Source organism: Myzus persicae, unplaced genomic scaffold (genome assembly GCF_001856785.1).
Source record: "Myzus persicae strain clone G006 unplaced genomic scaffold, MPER_G0061.0, whole genome shotgun sequence".
Classification (NCBI taxonomy): Eukaryota; Metazoa; Arthropoda; class Insecta; order Hemiptera; family Aphididae; genus Myzus; species Myzus persicae.
In genome coordinates this window covers 1-20751 of record NW_019100542.1, presented here as the reverse complement: position 1 = coordinate 20751, position 20751 = coordinate 1, and the positions used below count along the sequence as shown (strand labels likewise).

Below are 20751 nucleotides of genomic sequence, written 5' to 3'. Positions count from 1 at the left end.
GGAGTTTGGTTGAGTTTAGAATGTATTGATGAAAATTTGAAAGAGAGTTAGCTGTTAATGAGAGAATTGGTAATGACTTCGGAACGTATCTCCAAGTGATGAATAGTGAGTAATACTTGTCAAAAATATGATTATTGGAGTGAGCAAGTTGCTTTAAAAGAAATTTACTGGCTAGCCAACGGCATCTGATGTTAAAGGGAGCACTGTCTGATTCTACTTCGATAACTGGGCAGGGGGTTGATCTTAGGTAACCCATAATATTTCTGAGACAGGAGATTTGGAGTTTATTTATTTTGTTTAAATTTGAGCATGATGCTGAGCCGTAAAGAAAACAACCATAATCTAGTTTGGACCGTATGAGGGTACGATAGATCATTAATAAACTAGAAGGGTGGGAACCCCACCAGGTATTAGTTACCGACCTGAGGAAGTTGGACCATCGGGAAACAGTAGCTGAGAGAGAAGTAATTTGTGGTTTCCAACGTAGTTTGGCGTCTAAGATGATACCTAGATAAGTGATTTTGGGAACATAGGGGATAATATTATTATCGAAATATATATTTTGGGCATCTAGATATCTACGTCGGGTGAAAATGATGGATTTACATTTCTCAGGGGCGACTTCGAATGATAACTTATCCAGAATAACTTTTAGGTCGTTAAGAATTTGATTTTGAAGAGTAATAGCAAGATCAATAGACTTATTGGAGGTAAAAATGACCATATCGTCGGCGTATATAAGACACTTATGACCCAACCTAGTCAGGTGCTTAGCGATAATGCTCATATAAATATTGAAAAGTATTGGACTTATACAACTACCCTGTGGTAGTCCAGTGAAAGTGGAACGAGAATTGTATGAACCAAAAGGTGAGGAGAAAACGAGGTTTCTTTTATTAAACAATGCAATAAGTATATTATTGAATTGTTGAGGAGCGTTTAATGATTTGAGATATGAAATTAGAGTACCAATTTTGACTGAATCAAAAGCACCACGTATATCAATGGAGGTAGCTACAAAGAACTCTTTGTTATTTAGAGAGTGGTATATGTTTCCTGTGAAAGATGCGAGGCATTCGGTTTTACCCCTTCCTTTCCTGAAGGAAAAAAGATTATCAGGTAGGATTGAATTGTTTTCTAACCACCAGTCTAACCTAGATTTAAGCATATGTTCAAATATCTTGCATAATGCAGAAGAGAGTGCTATAGGACGAAAAGAGGTATTGGAATTTTGTTTAGCAATTGGTATGACTTTGTAGGAGCACCATGAGGGCGGAATTTGTTGGGTTGAAAGAATTTTATTCATTAAGGCAAGGAGAGATTCTAATGCAATAGTAGGGAGGTGTTTTAACATGACCGGAGAGATGTTGTCGAGACCGGATGCTGTGGATTTACGTGATGAAATAGCGTAATTTAATTCGGACATACTGAAATTATTAGTAAGGATATGAGTGTAACGATGCAGAATTACCATTGTAATTAATTGTAATGAAATATGTGTCGCCATCTATACACGCGCCAATGCGCGAACCAAAACTATTAAACACGCGCCGCCGTAACTACAGGAATACCTACTCATGCTACCAACTTGTCACTGTAACGACTTATTTAAGCACATTGAACGATGTAAGTTAAAGCTATACCACACTCTTAACACGCCAAACATATAAAGAAGTACCAAAGAAGTTGAATTAAGAAGAAAACACGTATTACATCCAGAAAACCAATGACACAATGATGCCCCATAGAGTGCGCGCCGTTACGCAGGTTTTCTGACCGTCAACACTTCCAGCGACTTTATGGAAAAGGACCACGACAGCCCGTAAAACTGTCATAACCATCATCTTCCCCAGAAGATTACACCCTAATTACATGTAGCCGCCCACAGGGTAGAGAATCTACAACATACAGAAACTTAATGAAAGTAACTACCTACTTTCATACATACAACACACCACCCGCAGTGCAAACATGGCATAAATATGCGCCAGCACGGTCAATGGAATCACCAGTTCAACTCATCAGATCGCATCGCATTGTATCGACACGCCATTTCAACTTACCGCCTTCTTAGTAGTGTGTAACTTCAAACCGCCATCTCCCGTATAGCCCTCTCCCTATACTCGCAGTGTGAGTGGTGGTACGCCTAAAAACGTACTGTTCAAGCCACTCACACTTAACAGTAGACGGAGAGGAAGATCCCCCCAACACTCTCGCTAGGTATCGGTGGTGGTACGCCTAAGAACGTACTGTTCAAGCCCCCGGTACCCAGTTGCAGTAGTCGTTGTTTGTCCCCGTTGCCGCCGCCGTCACGACAAGCGCGCCGCCGCGACCAGTAGACTCGCATTACCGTCCCACCGCGTGTTACGATCTTCGCTACGCTGAGCGCCGTTATCACGCCGCGTGTCATATTATTATTGCCGCCGCCACTACGAGCGCGCCGCTGTAATCTCATATCAGTCCGTTGCCGTATCACCGTTGTTGTTGTCGCCGTTCACGTATCGCAGACGTATTGACGGTACGCACGCCAACCAACACATGATACCACATTGATACATATCAATATCAACCACGTTGGAACCAGTCGACGAGGAGAGTGCAGTACCTATACCCTGAGGACGAGTCAAGCCACCGCCCGGGAACATTTTTGTATCGTTGTCATCCAGCACCACCAGCAGAGTAGGTTGCCATTGGACACAACATACACATAGTCTGTCTCTTACTTTCACGGTCCACGTGAGTCTTTAAATATTATAATTTATCATCCCACATTTAAATAAAAACCATATCTGTAGCTCAACAGAGCATATGTATGTTAAAAGAAAATACTGTACAACAAAACTGAATAAATTAATTATTTTGAACTGAAATAAAATATCTGTAGCTCAACAGAGCATATATATAAATGAAAAGAATATATTGTAACACAATTAAATAAATATGATAATTCTTTTCAAAATGCAAGAATAAAAAAAAAACACTATATATTAAACAAAAACAACCGGTGTTTTGCATTCTTACAACTGGCGCCCAACTACAGGGCTCGACAAGAGACGACCCATCAATAAATCTACATCGTTTAATCAAAGAAGAAATCTACATCGTTTAATCAAAGAAGAAACCTACATCGATATAAAATGCCACCAAAGAAAGAAACAATAACAAGAGAAGAGTTCAATGCTCTTAAAAGAGACATTGAACACCACAGTCAAATTTTAGTCGACCAATTAAGACAAAAAATTACAGACAACGAAGAAAAATGTTTGCAAAAAATTGCAGACAACGAAGAAAAATGTATGAACAAAATTGTTGATAATGAAAGAAAATATCAAAGAAAATTGAAGAACTGGAAGCTGAACTAAATGAAATTAGATTTAATAATAATAACAAACCAACATACACAAACAGTCCAAGATCAGAACCAGGACACATAAGCGAAATGACGAGACTGTCATTTTACGGAAGCAACCGTGACATGCACCCGGTTGATTTTCTACATCGCCTGGATGAATATTTCGCAATTAAACAACTATACGCAGGAGAAAAAATAATCGTGGTAGGAGACTGCTTAAAAGCAACAGCACTTAACTGGTTCTCAACTATACGATTTCAACTGAGAGACTATGACGATTTTCGCAAAGCATTCATCGACGAATATTGGTCGAGAGAAATTCAAATACAAGTGTGGAGTCAGTGCCTCAGTATAACACACTTACCACAAAATACTAATTTTCGGGAACACTTCGCGACATGGGCCACAAAGCTGAGACACCTCGAAGTACCTCACCTATCAGAACCAGAGATAGTCAAACAGATTGCCAAACACCCTGGCTATCTACGAGCGATTCTGGTGTCAATGCCCGAAAGAACAATACTATCTGCAATGAAGGTATTGGGAGAGGAAGGACAGAGTCAACCTCGGAAAGACGACAACCGTCATCAACAACAAAGTAACAATCAACACGAGAACAATCGACCAAATAACGGTCAAGAAGGAACCACAACAAATAATAATTGGAATCAACGGCCACACAACCGAACCAACAATTATCAACAAAACAATCGATGGAACAATCGACAGAATAATCAATCAACACCCAGAGAAAGTCAACAAATTAATCAAGTTACGACAAACACTGAAAATGATGAACCCGAACAAACTATTAACCAAATGGAAGGAAATGGTGAATCATTTAGTCCATACATACAGTGCCTTATCGAGGGAGAAGAAGTCGAAATACTAGTAGACACTGGTGCAACAATCAGCGTATTAACTAAGGAAATAGTTGATACAATTATTAAGAAAAATCCACGACTACCACAACTACCGGTTACCGGCGTGAAAATAAGTAACGCTGTTGGTAAACAAATATGCAAAACTTCAAAACAAATATTTTGTCAATGTCAACTGGGAGAAGCCAGCATAGTGTCCAACTTCATACAAGTCGAGGGACTAAATGAACGAGGCATCATTGGATCAGACATACTAAATAAATATAACATGCAAATCGACTATGACGACCATACTATTAGGATGAAAATATCAGGGAAAATCTACTCCATTCCATTTTCAAAGAGAGCACCGAAAATCACTGCACCACAGGGTAGTATAAAAAATATTACTATCACTGACTACGACGAAAAAAGAAAAAATGATCAAGTAACGATCAGCGACCAAGAAAACGAACAATTTGACACACTTATGAAAAAATCACACACATTTTTTCTGATCGTCCCGGAAGGATCACCGCGTTCGAGTGTTAAATCCGCACAACCAAGGGGACACCAATATATCAGAAACCATATCCCATTCCAGTATCTAGAAGCAACAGTATCGACAAAGAAATACAAAGGATGTTGGAACTTGGTATTATAGAAACGTCAACGTCACCATGGTCATCTCCTATGGTAGGAATAGAAAAGAAAAATGGTGATATACGAATATGCATTGACGCCAGGAAAATCAACACTCGCATCATTCCGGATAGGGAACGACCAATGAACATCGACGAAATTATGAATAAATTTCAAGGAGTAAAATATTTAAGCTCCATCGACCTAACAGCCGGATATTGGCAATGCCCCCTACGAGAAGATTGCCGAGAAATTACTGCATTTCTACATAAAGGTAGAAACTACCAATACAAAGTGCTACCATTTGGACTCGTCAACTCCGTGGCTGAGTTCCAAAAAATGTTAGACAGAGTGCTGGGACCCGAGATACTTCAATTTGTTGCAATCTACGTCGATGACATACACATAATGTCGAGAAGTTTCAAGGAACACCTATACCACCTGGAAACCATTTTCAACAAATTTGCAGAGCACAACGTTACAATAAATTACAAAAAATCATCGTTTTTAAGAAAATCAGTCATATTCTTAGGACACGTAATATCAGCTGAAGGAATGACCATGGACCCGGAAAAAATCAAAGCGATCCAGAACTTTCAACCACCAAAAAACAAAAAACAAGTACAGTCATTTTTAGGTTTTATCAATTTCTATAGAAAATACATACGTGACCTATCACTACACACCGAAATCCTGAGCGAACTGACAAGAAAGAAGAGCACATGGGATTGGGGAGAACGACAACAGCGAGCCTTTGAAGAAATAAAACAAAAATTTCTTGAGGACATCATTATCCAATACCCAGACTTCAACAACAAATTTTTAATCAGCACCGACGCCTCCCACACTCACTTGGGCGCTGAACTTTTTCAAATCAACCAAGATGGACAGCATCAAACTTTGAGCTTCATCAGCAGAACACTCAATACAGCTGAGAGGAATTATGGGACCACTGAACTAGAACTCCTCGCAATAGTATTTGCGTGCAAGAAGTTCCGCAACTACATCTTAGGATACGAGACGCACCTACTAACCGACCACCAAGCCCTCGTATTTCTAAATAGCTGTCAACTGCTGAGTTCCAGATTAACACGATGGGCAATCAAATTACAAGAATACCATCTACACATAGAACACATCCCTGGGAAAGACAACGTCGGTGCGGATACACTCACCCGGTACCCACAGTCACCAGAAGATGATTTCAAGAACATACAGATAGCCATCAACAAGCTGATGTTGAACGAATACAGTCCATCACTAATGCAACAGTTCGACCAAATTGAACAACTACAAGAAGCAGATCTGAAACTAAGAAAAATATTATTGCAACTAAACAATAAAAAATATGCCAACCACTTTTTCATATTCAACAAATTACTATTCATAAAAACTCCACAGGGCCGACACCTGTTGATGATACCTCAGATAATGAACAAGGCAATCATCATAGAAACCCACGAACGCTATGGACATCTAGGACCATCCAAAATCTACCAAATGTTACATCGACAATACCAACTACACAACATGTATCGAACAGTCAAACGTGTAATCAAAACTTGCGACCTATGTCAAAAATCAAAATGCAGCAATCAACGAGCAAGGGGACCAACTCAGAGCATATTACCTACCGAGCCACTACAAATTGTGTCTCTGGATCTCATGGGACCTCTGCCAAGGGGACAAGGAGGGTCGAAATACATATTGGCTATACTGGATATATTTTCGAAGTACATCCAATTATACCCATTGAAAAAAGCAACCACTGAAACAATACTTAAACGAGTCACTCAAGAATACATACCGAGTGTTGGTAAAATGCAATCTATTTTAACCGACAACGGAACCCAATTTCACAGTCACAAGTGGTACAATGCACTGCAACTGATGGACATCAAAACCATACACACCACACCGTACCATCCAGAAAGCAACCCCGTTGAGAGAGCGAACAGAGAAATAGGGCGAATGCTACGCACCTACTGCCACAAAAAACACACAACATGGGTTAAATGGCTCACTAATATTGAATATTGGATCAACCACGCCACCCATGAAACAACTGGGTTCACTCCTATTCAGATACTACGGGGCACAGAACCAGACCTCGACATAAATAAGAAAATACACTTCCCCGAGAACACCATAATACCAGATCACGAAGGCATCATAGAGATAGTAAGGAACAAACTAAGAAGCAAAGCTGAAAAACGTAATCAACAAAAGGACAAGAACATGAAGTTCGTAAAGTACACGGCTGGACAACAAATATTAGTCAAAGACCACAAACTATCATCTGCAGAAGACAAAGAGATACATAAATTCTTTCTATTGTACAAAGGACCATTCACAATACAATAAGTCAACACAAACAATACAGTCACCGTATATAACGACCAGAATACATTGTCAACACACAACATGAAGAATGTAAAGAGATATATGCCCCCGGATCCAGGAAAAGGCAATATCGAAGACATTCCTGCGAGACTATGAAAAAACCAAAATTGATAAGTCCATGTTGTCATTTATCCTATCCTAACATCCTTTATTTTATATACTTACAGATAGATGACAACATGGCACACCGTACACTGAATGATCGAAATATTTGGTGACGATTATTTAAAGCAAGACAATGAAATACTACAGATCGAAGAACCTGCAGAAATCCACGAGACCATACAACGATTAAGCGCGTCCAGTAAACTCAAGACTATGGAAGAGAGAAAAGAAGAAGCCAGATGCATACGACTACGGCAAGCGCAAATCACACAATACTCCCCAGAACCCACATACATGATTCCTGATACTGTCAAGTTAATACCGAAAGAGGAACAACCGATCGAAAACACCAATACTGACATGGAACTAGAGATACATCTTAACGAAGAAGAGCGGACCACAATTGAAGCAGAGATAATCATTACTAAAGAAGATAAGCCGCTCAGCAATAGAGCTAAGAAAAGAAAAGAATGGGTCAAGAATATTGGAAAAATTAGAAACAGTGAGTAAACAGAAACCAAAAAGTCAATGACAGATTCATCAAAACACAAACTATAGTGGAAAAGGTCTCCACCTATAGTACTAAAGATTTACATTTATTTTTTTTTCTTTTACATATATTTACAAAACAAAAAAAAAATAATTGTAAAAGGGGACTATGTAATGATACAGAATAATCATTACATTAATTCTTACCATATATGCAGCGCGCTCTAGTAACAAGCTTTAGCGTAAGCGTAAAACACCAACTACAGGACTCGAACAGAAAAGACCCCTACATCATTAAAAATATAGAAGAAATCTACATCATTTCAAATAAAGAAAAAAAAAAAAAAAAAACTACTTCGTGTCAAAATCTACATCGTTTCAAAAGAAAAATGGCACCAAGGAAAGGATACAATTAGCAGAGAAGAGTTCAACGATCTCAAAAGAGAAATTGAACAACACAGTCAAAGCTTGGTCAACCAACTAAAACAGAAAATTGCAGACAATGAAGAAAAATGTTCACAGAAAATTATCAACATTGAAGAAAAATACCAAAAAAAAATTGAAGAACTAGAAGATGAATTAAATGAAATGAAATGAAATTATAATAATCTAAATAAAAAACAAACCTATACAAATAATATGAGACCAGAACCAAGTCACATCAGTGAAATGACACGTCCGTCATTTTTTGGGAGCAACCGCGACATGCATCCTATTGACTTCCTACATCGTCTCGACGAATATTTCGCCGTCAAACAATTCTATATCGGAGAAAAAATAATCGTAGTGGGAGATTGCCTAAAAGGGACAGCATTCAATTGGTTTTCGACCATACGGTTTCAACTGAGAGACTATGACGATTTTCGAAAGGCATTCATCGACGAATATTGGTCGAGAGAGATTCAAATCCAAATCTGGAGCCAGTGCTTAAGTATAACACATGTACCACAAAATAATAATTTTAGGGAGCACTTCGCGACATGGGCCACCAAACTGAGGCACCTAGAAGTACCGCGCCTATCAGAACCAGAGATAGTCAAACACATCGCCAAGTACTATCCAGGCTATTTAAGGGCCATTCTAGTATCAATGCCGGAACGAACAATATTATCAGCGATGAAAATATTAGGCGAAGAAGGACAAAATCAACCGCGGAAAGATGATACCCGTCATCAACCTAATAATAATAATCAACAGGAAAATAATCGTCCGAACAACAGTTCAGAGGGACAAGCAACACAAAACAATTGGAATAACAGGTCCAACAATCGAAATAATAATCGCAACAACGATTATCAACACAATAATCGAAACAATGATTATCAACACAATAATCGCAACAACGATTATCAACACAACAATCGAAACAACAATCGACACAATAATCAAAACACATCTAGAGAAAATAATCAACAAATTCACCAAGTCTCCACAAGCAATGACAGTAATGAACCCGGACAAACCATTAATCAAATGGAAGGAAATGGTGAGTCATTTAGTCCGTACATACAATGTCTCATTGAGGGTGAAGAGGTAGAAGTGCTAGTGGACACTGGAGCAACAATCAGTGTGTTAACCAAAGAAGTGGTCGACACCATAATTAAGAAAAATCCCCGAATACCGCAGCTACCTATCACCGGCGTAAAAATAAGTAATGCTGTTGGTAAACAAATCTGCAAAACATCAAAACAAGTATTTTGTCAATTTAAAATCGGAGAGGCCACAATAGTATCAAATTTCATACAAGTTGAGGGACTCAATGAAAGAGGCATCATAGGCTCAGATATATTAAACAAATATAACATGCAGATTGATTTCGACAACTATACAATCAGAATGAAAATAGCAGGACAAATCTATTTCGTACCGTTTTCAAAAAAACTACCGAAAGTTACCGCACCTCAAGGCAATCTGAGAGAAGTCACCGTCCAGGAGTGTAACGAAGAACGTAAAAATAATCAAGTGATGATTAGTGATGAAGAAAACGAACAATTCGAACAACTTGAACAATTACAGCGAGCTGATCCAAAGCTAGCAAGGATATTATTACAACTAGATAACAAAAAACGCGACGAAAGGTTTCTTGTATTCAATAAGTTGTTATTCACAAAGAACCCGCAAGGTCAACACCTGTTAATGATACCACAAACAATGAACAATGCAATCATCACCGAAACGCATGAAAAATATGGACATCTAGGACCTCTAAAGATTTACCAAATGCTACATCGACAATATCAATTATTTAACATGTACCGAACAGTCAAGCGAATCATAAAAACTTGTGACCTATGTCAGAAATCAAAATGCGCCAACCAAGGAGCAAGGGGACCAACAGGGACCATCCTACCCACTGAACCACTTCAAATCGTCTCTCTTGATCTAATGGGACCATTACCAAGGGGACAAGGTGGATCAAAATACATACTTGCTATATTAGATATCTTTTCAAAATATATTCAATTATATCCACTTAGAAAAGCAACCACTGACACTATCCTCAAGCGCATTACTCAAGAATACATACCAAAGATCGGAAAAATGAAGTCCATACTCACCGACAACGGTACGCAATTTCACAGCAACAAATGGTATAATGTACTAACCCTCATGAACGTGAAAATATTGCATACAACTCCGTATCATCCAGAAGGCAACCCGGTAGAAAGAGCAAACAGAGAGATCGGCAGGATGTTGAGAACCTACTGTCACAAGAAACACACTGCTTGGGTAAGATGGCTTACCAATATCGAATATTGGATAAACCACGCTACTCACTACTCCACAGGCTTTTCTCCAACACAGGTTCTTCATGGTACTGAACCAAACCTGAGCATAAGTAAGAAAATTCACTACCCAGAGAATACCATTCTACCTGACCACAAAGGGATAATCGAAATCGTAAGAACCAAATTAAAACACCAATCAGAAAAACGCAACCAACAAAAGGACAAAAATAAAAAATTCCCAAAATATGAAGAGGGACAACAAGTGTTAATAAAGGAACATAAACTATCATCCGCAGAAGACCGAGAGATACACAAATTTTTCCTTTTGTACAAGGGACCATACACTATACAATCAGTGAACCAAAATAACACAATTACAGTATGCAATGATCAAAACATCATATCAACACACAGCATGAAGAATGTCAAACGGTACATGCCCCCAGATCCAGGGAAGAGCAGTATTGAAGACACCTCTGCAAGACTATAAATAAAAACACCAATGAAACCATGTTGTCATTTGTCCTCATAATTATCATAGCATAATTTTATATATTTCCAGATGGACGACAACATGGCAAACGAACATCTAAATGATCATTTATATTATTTAATGATTGAATTGTTTAATAACGATTATTTAGATGAAGATAATCAACTACTATCCATTAGAAAACCTCGTGAAACACATGAAACACTACAACGTCTAGACATGCAACAAAAACAAAAGACAATTGAAGAGAAAAAAGCAGAAGCTAGATGTTTGCGCATAAGACAAGCACAAATTACCCAATACTCCATCGAACCAACATTCATGATACCTGACACTGTACAACTGGTACGAAAAGAAAACCAACCAAATACACAAGCAGCCATACAAACCCTTGAAGAAGAAACCCACAATGAAGAATTACAAATACACATTGACAACACTGAGCAACAAGCCATCGAAAAGGAAACCCCAGCTGAAGCAGAGGAAAAACCCCTTAGTAAACGCGCAAGAAAGAAAATGAAGTGGGTAGAGAACATCGGGAAAAATAAAAGAAATGAGTAAAATCATATTCCTGGATTTTGCTGATCCTTCATCCAAACACATCTACAATGGAAAAGGTATCCATCTGTAGCAATCCGAAAAATTTACATTGATTTTTTTTATTATTCTCTTTCACATATATATATTAAACAAAAAAAAAAAAAATAAATAAATGTAAAAGGGGACATGAGTAGGAGAAACATCGTGATCGTAACGAGGAAGGGATTCGGATTTGGTTGGAACGTAACAGGGAGCAATTTTGGAACAAAAAACTTCGAACCAGTCTTCATTGTCGGGGCGAGTTAGGGGAGTTATACAATTTTTAAATCTCCTAGCAACAGACCAGAGGTGTTGTATGGAATTAGACGGTACTAAGTTTGAACAAAAATGCTTCCAATTATTTCTCTTGGCGTTTTTAAGGGTTCGAGTAGTATGGGCGCAAGCGTTTTGATATGAAAGGAAATCAGTAATAGAGCCGGTACGTCTGAAGGTTCTGAAAAGTAGGGACCTATTGTTGACCAATTTCGTGCAGGTGGGGTTCCACCATGGAGGGGAGGGTGGAAATATTTTTTTTGTTGGTATTATGATGGGTATTGTTGCATTAGCGGAATTAACTATAATATTAGTGAAAGATGAATAGGACATTGTTGAGGATATATTATCAGATAGGGCGGAAAATGAATTTTGTATTAGGAGAGAGTAGGCTGCCCAATCAGCTTTATTGAAATTATAGTATATTGGTTTATATTGGTTAGGGTCAGAATGGGTAGTGGAGAGAAAAATGTTAGTGGTAGAGCTTGAGTTTAACTTTATTATAATCGGAATGTGATCACTGCCATGAGGGTCACTTAATGTGTGCCAAGATAGATTCCAAATAAGATCGGAAGAGCAAATGGAGAGGTCCAAGGCTGAGTCGGTAGAATTTAAGCGCCCAATGTGGGTTGGACTGCCGTCATTTAAGATACAGAGGCCGAGTGAGTCAATTATATTGTATATATGATTTCCACGACGCGAAAATGAGTTTGATCCCCATGCGGGATGAAAGGCGTTGAAGTCTCCACATAGTAGAGAGTTTCGCGTTACTAGGTTGAAAATAGTTTGCCAGAGGTTGATGGGAACATTTATATTGTTAGGGATATAACAAGACCATAATTTTAAAGGATTAGAAGAATCTGATCCTAAAACCTCTACTCCGATGAGGTCGATATTGTGATGGGAGAGTCTATCTCTAGTAATATCGTTGATGGGAATAAGATTAGTTTTAAAAGAGTTATGAATGGCAATAGCTACGCCACCATAACCATCAGGTCGGTCGAATCTGAAGGTTTTGAAGTCTGGTAATTTAAAAGTACGTGAAGGGAGTAGCCAGGTTTCCGATAAGATCGCTATGGAACATTTGTGAGTGGTGAGTAAATGCTGTAAAGAAGGAAGTCGGGCTGTAATACTTCTAACGTTCCATTGCAGTATATTGTAGTTGTTAATGAGATGTTTATCATCGAAATTTTGGGACATGTTAGGTAATTTAGTTATTATGAATTATAGAATCGTTGAAAATATGGACATTACCTAATCGGTTGTAACAAAATTTGGAACGGCGAGGAGGGAAGTTAATGACGACTCAATTAGGTTCTGAAGATATGACGGGGAAAAAGGAGAGGAGAGTGAAGGTGCGTTTATAAGAGATTCGGATAATTTGAGGGATAGGGTGTGTATCCAGGAAAAGTCATTATCGTTTGCATCGGGCGACTTAATTAGGCCATTGGGATTAATTAAGTAGCTCCCGTTTGGGGTGGTATAAGAAGAATCAACAGGTAAGAAATATTTTTTTTTATTGTGCACCTGGGATGGATTAGATATGTATTTTTTTTTTTTTTTATTATTGAAGAAATGGTGGGAATTGTTTAAACTAGGAAAGTGATCATTCTGGAGAGAAGTGTCGATTTCGATGTTTTCAGAGATATGAGGCTGGCTGTTTACAATATCGGAATATTTAAAGGCTGGTGTGTAACATTTATTTTTCTTAAATATTAACGCGTCTTTGTAGGATAGGTTTTCTGTCGCCATGATTTTTTTAATATCCTTTTGAAGTAACCATTCCCGACAGGAACGGTCAGTGGCTAGGTGAGGAAGTTTGCAGTACAGACAGATCGGGTCGGTGGCTTGTGTGGAGGGGCACGAGTCAATTGAGTGCTTGGTTTCACCGCAGTGACTGCATCTAGCTTCACTTCGGCAGTATTTTTGGGTGTGTCCGAATCTTAAACAGCGGTTGCATTGGACAGGGGAACGGATGCTGGGCATAACTTCGAATATCATATTGTAGATAGAAATGACGGATGGTATTTTAGGTGCAATGAATTTCAGTTCTACTGTGCGAGTTTGGATGGTTTTTCCATCTTTCTGAATAGAGATGCGTTTGAATGCCTCTATTGTAACAGGTGAACATTGACCCTCGAAAAATTCTTCTTCGGAAATATTAATGTCTAGTTTAATGATTCCATACGAGTATATGAGGCTGCTGGGAATATTTACGTGAAACCCGTTAGAGCGCGGAATATCAGAATTTAAGCGATTATTGCTGTTGCTGCGACACATTGCTCTTATTGATATGCGATATGCAGACAACACGGCGGCGGCGACCCGTCCTTATCTCTCTCCCTCTTCATCGTCCTATAACTGTTACTCGTATGTTATGTGAATTATAATCACCTATATAAATTTATTATTATTGTTATCGTTGTCGTCATATTGTTTTGTTTTAATATCATCTGTTTTAATTTATTATTGTTGTGATTACGCGGCCAACGCCCTTATTATTGTTTTTTTTTTTAGTATCATTAAGTCTTGTAAACATTCAGTCGCGAATTATTATTGTTATAGTTTTTTACTACCGTCTCCGTTGCTACTGAAGCAACGTGAAGTTTTAATATTATTCATTACGATCACGTCCCGAAATTTTGTTTAATTGCCACTGCGGCACTACGTTGTATACTTACTGTTCTGTCATTGCGACACATATTATAGTGTTGTTATTACCCTTACAATAAACAACAACCATTGCCAGCATTTACGTGAGTTATTTTGTATTTGTGTGTATGTGTATAATATCATCGTGTACTTGGCTACACTAACTCGCCATTGAAGACAACGTCGGACGGTGCTCTTCAGTAACCCGAGATTGGGATTGGTGCCGTCGTTCATTGCGTAAGACCGCCAGCACCCGACGTGGTGTGTGAGAGGCCGCCAAGGGCTTCAAGTCCATTCTCCATCGTTCATCATTTACTGCAGTCGTCATTCACATTGTCATCATCATCGTAGATTTAATTATAGATTTTAAGTATTTGGCCGATTTATGTGAGCTTGGTGGTCATTGCACCAAACCGATTCCGACCACCAAGACATCCCCCCTTATAACTAAACTCATCTTCCTCATTCCTGTGCATAAACTCAACTTCCTTGGTCCTGAAATTTAAGTATCTTTTGTCCTCATCATCGTCGTCGGTGTAGTCATAATTGGTTGCCTACCTCGCCAAAATAAGGCAGTGCACGTTAAGTGGCCTATACCAAACATATCAGGCGTCGGAGGTGATCTCACAAAATACATTTACATTTATCATTCTCTCCGTTCATCGTAATAAGCCCGAGTGCAACAATTGCCGTTGAGGATGGAATTAAAAGTAATTTTTATCTTTTTGGAACCGGCAGGTTTAATATTGGAGATACCAATAAAATTTTTGGTGAAGAATTTAGCAGCGCTTATAGGATGCCAATTGCCCATGTTTATATTTTGATCGATGCACTCGGCGAGTATAATTATGGGACCATTATAATCCGGTGTAAAAGAATGAAGTAGATTATTATTATTGTAATTGGTTGCGTGCATATCTATATCAATGTTAGTAATTGGAGACGGCGGCGTTTTATCTGTAGATAAGCTAACGACCGATGTGTGTTCAATTGTATGATTATCATCAAGTATGATATTTGAATCGGGTATGCTAATATTATCGGTTACGTCATTGAAATTAAAAGTAGCTTGAGATGTATTTAATACCGGCGGGTTTTCGATAATTAATTGAAGATTAGGTGAGAGTGGATTATTGGAGTTTTTGAGTACTTTACCCTTTTTCCCCATGGTGTTGAATCCATGAGTTGATGCAGGATTTGTTGTAACTGTGTGCTTGATTTTGGTTGTGGCTGGAGTTTGACCGGTACGGCTATTGCCGCCCGAGGTCGACGACATTTGAGAACACTAATTAGGATTAGAATTATTAAAGACCGAATTTACTTATCAGTGGAACGCACAATGACAGGACTGTACGCTACGACTGCGTGAACACGACTGATTATGAGGTGTTAATGATGGAATTTGAAAAGAAAATTGATGTTGAGAAGTGTTTTTATTTTTTTTTTTTATACATTCACAGGAAATAATTTGATAAAAGGAGCCACCCATTGATGACACTTTCTATGGTTATTAATTATTTACTTAATAATTATTATGATTTTTTTTTATTTTTTTTTTTTTACTGTAACAAATCACGACACCACTTGCGCTTTAAACGTCTTAGGGGATTACCTGGTATGGTAGTGGAGGCCAATTTTTTAATGAGTGGGTTGGAATGAGTACTTAAGGTTGTGGAATCTTTTAAAGTAACATTTGGATTCCTCAGCTATTGTTTTTAGTTTTAGGTCTGAATGGAGGGAAAAAATTGAGACGTAAGGAGGTACATTTGTTAATTTCCTCAGGGCAATGTTTTGGAATGCTTGGATTTTATTAACGTTTGTTTTTTTGCACTACCCCATAGCTGCAGACCGTACGTCCACATTGGTTTGAGTAGACTTTTATATATAAGAAGTTTGGTGCGCGTGGAGGTATATTTATTATTGTATAATACTGTTTTCAGCATTCGTAGACGATTATTTAGAGCTATTCTTTTTGTTCTTATATGGTGGGTCCAAGTAAGTCTTTGATCAAGTGTTAGACCAAGATATTTAACAGTAGGAGAGGTAAGAATGGGCGTGCCATATAAAGATACATTTGGACACAGAGCCTGTCCGAGGGTGAAGGTAGTGTGGATAGATTTGCTTTGATTAACTTTAAAACACCATATGGAAAACCCAGTTTTCCATGTAAGCAAGATGATTTTGAAGATTTAAAGAGGCAGTGCCGGATCGTTGTTGATGGAAATTATCACTTTGTCATCTGCGTAGTCGGCTACTGACGTATAAGGAGTGGTTGGTTGGTCTGAAGCATAAATGTTATAAAGAATAGGGGATAATATGCCACCTTGTGGAACACCTGCGTTTATAACTGCTATATCGGAGAAAGCAGAACCGTAGTGAATTTAAAAATGACGTTCTATGAGATACGATTTTATATTTAGATAGTAGGGAGGTGGAAGGAATCTTTTTAGCTTAAACAGTAGGCCATCATGCCAAACTTTGTCAAAAGCTTGAGAGATGTCTAAAAACACACACTTACAATATAATTTTTGTTTCAGCTCATAGGAAATAGCGTCAACTAATCTGTGCACTTGATGTATAGTCGAATGGAAAGAACAAAACCAGAATTGAGTATCTGGCAGTACGTTATTTTCAATAATAATGGGCAGTAGACGTTTTAGAATTAACCTTTCAAGTATTTTAGCAAAGAATGGTAAGTGAATAATTGGACGATAGGATGATGGAAGATCAGGAGGTTTAATTCGTTTAGGGACTAATAATTTAGGGTTAAAATTCGTTTATTATATATTAAAATTTCCAGAGTAGTGAAAAATACGAGTCTAAGAATTGCATTGAAAATGTGTGTGATATGGACGATGGCTCTTTTTAGGAGACTTCTGGCTACTTCAGCAGTAAAGAGATCGAAGCCAGGTGATTTATTGAAAGAGCTTTTTTGAATGGTATATTTAATATCGTTTGGTGTGAATGGTTTGACTGGGAAAGAGACGGGGAGTGAAGAATATAGAAACTCTTCCACCGTATTCAAATGAGCGTCGTCACTTATATTAGAGTGTGGCTGAAGTGTATCAGGTAGATGTAGTTTAAAAATATCAGCCTTTTCAGAGTCCAAGCACGTTAAACTGCCATTAGATTTTTTAATTGGAAAATTTGGGGCTTTATAACGTAATATTTGTTTTGTTGCTCTCCAGAGGCTACCTTCCTTTGGAGAGAGATTAGATAGATGGCTTTGCAAGGTTGTAGATTTAAATTTGACGAGAATTTTTTCAGGGAATTTGATAAGTGGTTATAGATTTGGCGGTGGGAAGGAAGACGAGTACGCTGAAGGAGGGCTCTGACTCTCCATTTTACAGAAATTGTAGTCTATATGTACAGCGGAAGCGAGTCTAGGATAGGAGGGGTTAGATTTGTGTTTGTAGCCGACCAGGCAGCTCTTTGAATGATATTAGTTAGTTTATTTATCCCTATATCTATGTCATCGGGTGTTTTTAGTTTAACGTTAGTGTAACAAAAATTGGTCGTGATACACACACTCACCGGGACAAAGGCGGGCAATGTGGCCAGGCTGCCGACACCGAAACACCCTGAAACATAAAATAAATACATGTCAGCAATAGTTCTTAGACGAAATTTGTATTTGATAAAAATCGACTCACTTCGCCTCTTTCCTCCACCCGAACCTCCCTGGGAGGAGTTAACAGGTGCGTTATACCTGTACACCCTTTCCGTAAAATTGATAAGTTTGTGTTACTTCCATTCTACAACACAAAAATAAAATGTAAATAAAATATATTATTTTCGCAGGTAATCCTTCTATTACCGCACCGTGTCGGATTGATTACATAAACACTTAGCTATACGACATTTCACGAACTGATGTTCAACAATATTGATATCGGTTGCCAGAGACAATGGCGTGCTCAGGAAATTTCAATGGGGGGGGGGGATATATGTTATAAATGTTTTGGTAAAAGTACATTTAAATTAATATAAAATAATTAAAAAAGTTGAAGTCAACAAAAAAAGTCAATGGGGGGGGGATATAACCCCTAACCTCCCCCCGCCCCACCTTGGGCACGCCACTGACCACAGACACATTTTTACCTATACTAATTTTATATAATTACAAATAATTATGAATTTACGAAAAAAAAATGAAACACGTGGTCTGTAGTAACCATAGACAATATACATTAGTGACATAATAATTTGGGTATAAATCTAGTTTAGCGCCCACGCAGTTTTCTAATTTTTTTTCTACCAGATAGATAGGTTTTTTTACGCTGAGAACGATGGTGCAATCAGAATTGAGCGGTCGAATTTAGTTTTTGAGTTATAGCACTTGTAAATTTTGCAAATGTTCTATGTTGTGTTAAATGACTCATTATGGCGATTCGCTTTGTAACTGGTCGTGGCGTAATGGCACTGTGGACTTGTACCTATACTTCCGATTCGGGTTCGATTCAGTCCAAGACAATAGTTTTTTTTGCATTTTTTCCCAATGTCGATTGATAAAATGGTAACCCAAACTTTTCGTTATTTCAATATCATACGCGTAATTGTAATTTAATGTTATTTTGATTTTCGTTAACGATTGTACGAATGTCAGTATGCGGATATTAAATTTTAAATGGTTTAAGATAAAGAGATATTATGTTTTCAACTATAGATAAAATATAATACCTTTTTATTTTTGGTTCATAGCTGTTTCTTACTCGGTTAACGTAACACGTACTAAAAGAAATTCTTAAGTTTTTTCTTCATTTAATAATGTGGTCTGTTGTTAAATTATTTAAATTGTTTTAGTGTAATGAAGATGGTCCGTTGTCAATGGTAGTTATTGAACAACTTCAATCGTGGGGTCTAATTGCCAAAAACAAAAGCCTTAAGTGTAAAAATGGTCATTTTGCTAAATTGTGCCCGCATGCAGATTACACTGATGGATTTGTTTGGAGGTGCAGAGAAAGGTTTTCTAAAAATAATAAAAAAATGGTTAATTGTGATTTTAAACAGTCAATACGGAAAGACACGTTCTTTGAAAAATCACACTTGTCGATTTATCGCATCGTTATGTTTTCATATCTATGGACGGAGAATGTGTCTCTTACTTTTATTAAAAGTCAAATAGATATAGCTCAACAATCCGCCGTTGATTGGGCATCTTTTCATCGAGAAGTTGTCTTCGATGGAATGATTTTACGCCATGAAAAAATTGGTAATGTTTTTTTTTTTTGTAAAAAAGCAAAAATAGTGTTTTTTTAAAATTATTTTCTACATTTATTATGAAGGTGGTGTTGGCAAAATTGTTGAAATCGACGAGTCGAAATTTGGTCGTCGAAAGTATTATAGAGGCCATCGAGTAGAGGGCCAATGGGTTTTTGGTGGTGTAGAGCGGGTAACTGGCAAATGTTTTTTAGTACCCGTTGAACGGCGTGACAAAGATACGTTACTGGCATTAATTAAAGAATGGATTTTGCCCGGTACATTGGTCATTAGTGACTGTTGGAAAGTATGTGGTTTTTTTTATTTTATTTTTATTCCTATATACTTAATATTAATTTAAGCATTTAATTTTAGAGTTATGACTGCTTAAAAGACGAGGGTTATGAACATTTAACAGTTAACCATTCAATCCAGTTTAAACATCCCGATACAGGCGCGCACACTAATAATGTAGAGGGGATGTGGCGTCATGCTAAGGCATCTATGGGCCAGTACTCGCGGAAAAAACGATTTTATGCCGGGTATTTGGCCAAGCACATTTTTTTGAAATATTGCCGAAATTTGAATTTGAACCCGTTAGATGAATTTTTTCGGTTGACGTCATTGTTATACGACCCTTCCAAACCGAAAACAGTGAATGATTCTGATAATGAAGTAGTGACAGATACATCGGAATCAGAATCTGAAGCAGAGTCTGAAAATTAATTTGGGTTTTTATAAAATATAATTAAAACATATTGTATTAATATTAATATAATTAAAATATAATATATCTGTCCTTATTTTATTAGATATTTACCACTTTCAATCATATACAATATTCCAAGCGTAATAACACGCGCAGTCAAAATTGTATGCATTTTACATTTTTTTAAACGCATTTTAACCCAATGCCTACTTGAGGTGGCGTTGCATAGCAAGTCGAGGGATATTTTCGATTTGTGCGGAGCGGAG

The 20751-nt window shown here is 37.7% G+C and overlaps 2 protein-coding genes across 2 annotated transcripts; one reads left to right on the top strand and one right to left on the bottom strand.

Annotated features, from left to right (window-relative positions):
• Positions 1-12930: 12930 nt before the first annotated feature.
• Positions 12931-13926, bottom strand: LOC111031838. Its single transcript, XM_022311950.1, has one exon. The coding sequence runs from the start codon at positions 13924-13926 to the stop codon at positions 13180-13182; it is 747 nt and encodes a 248-aa protein (XP_022167642.1). The 3' UTR covers positions 12931-13179.
• Positions 13927-18787: 4861 nt separating this feature from the next.
• Positions 18788-20745, top strand: LOC111031830. The gene is made up of 3 exons (XM_022311938.1): positions 18788-19789; positions 19863-20083; positions 20152-20745. Exons 1-3 carry the CDS (start codon positions 19405-19407, stop codon positions 20500-20502), a joined length of 957 nt encoding a protein of 318 aa, XP_022167630.1. The 5' UTR covers positions 18788-19404; the 3' UTR covers positions 20503-20745.
• The last annotated feature ends 6 nt before the right edge of the window (positions 20746-20751 follow it).

Excerpts from the sequence above, each read along its gene's own strand:
- LOC111031838 (XM_022311950.1), bottom strand. The coding sequence starts at position 13,926 with ATGATATTCGAAGTTATGCCCAGCATCCGTTCCCCTGTCCAATGCAAC.
- LOC111031830 (XM_022311938.1), top strand. The coding sequence starts at position 19,405 with ATGGTAGTTATTGAACAACTTCAATCGTGGGGTCTAATTGCCAAAAAC. Across the intron at positions 19,790-19,862 it reads TTTACGCCATGAAAAAATTG|GTGGTGTTGGCAAAATTGTT; the intron begins GTAATGTTTTTT and ends TTTATTATGAAG. Across the intron at positions 20,084-20,151 it reads TCATTAGTGACTGTTGGAAA|AGTTATGACTGCTTAAAAGA; the intron begins GTATGTGGTTTT and ends ATTTAATTTTAG.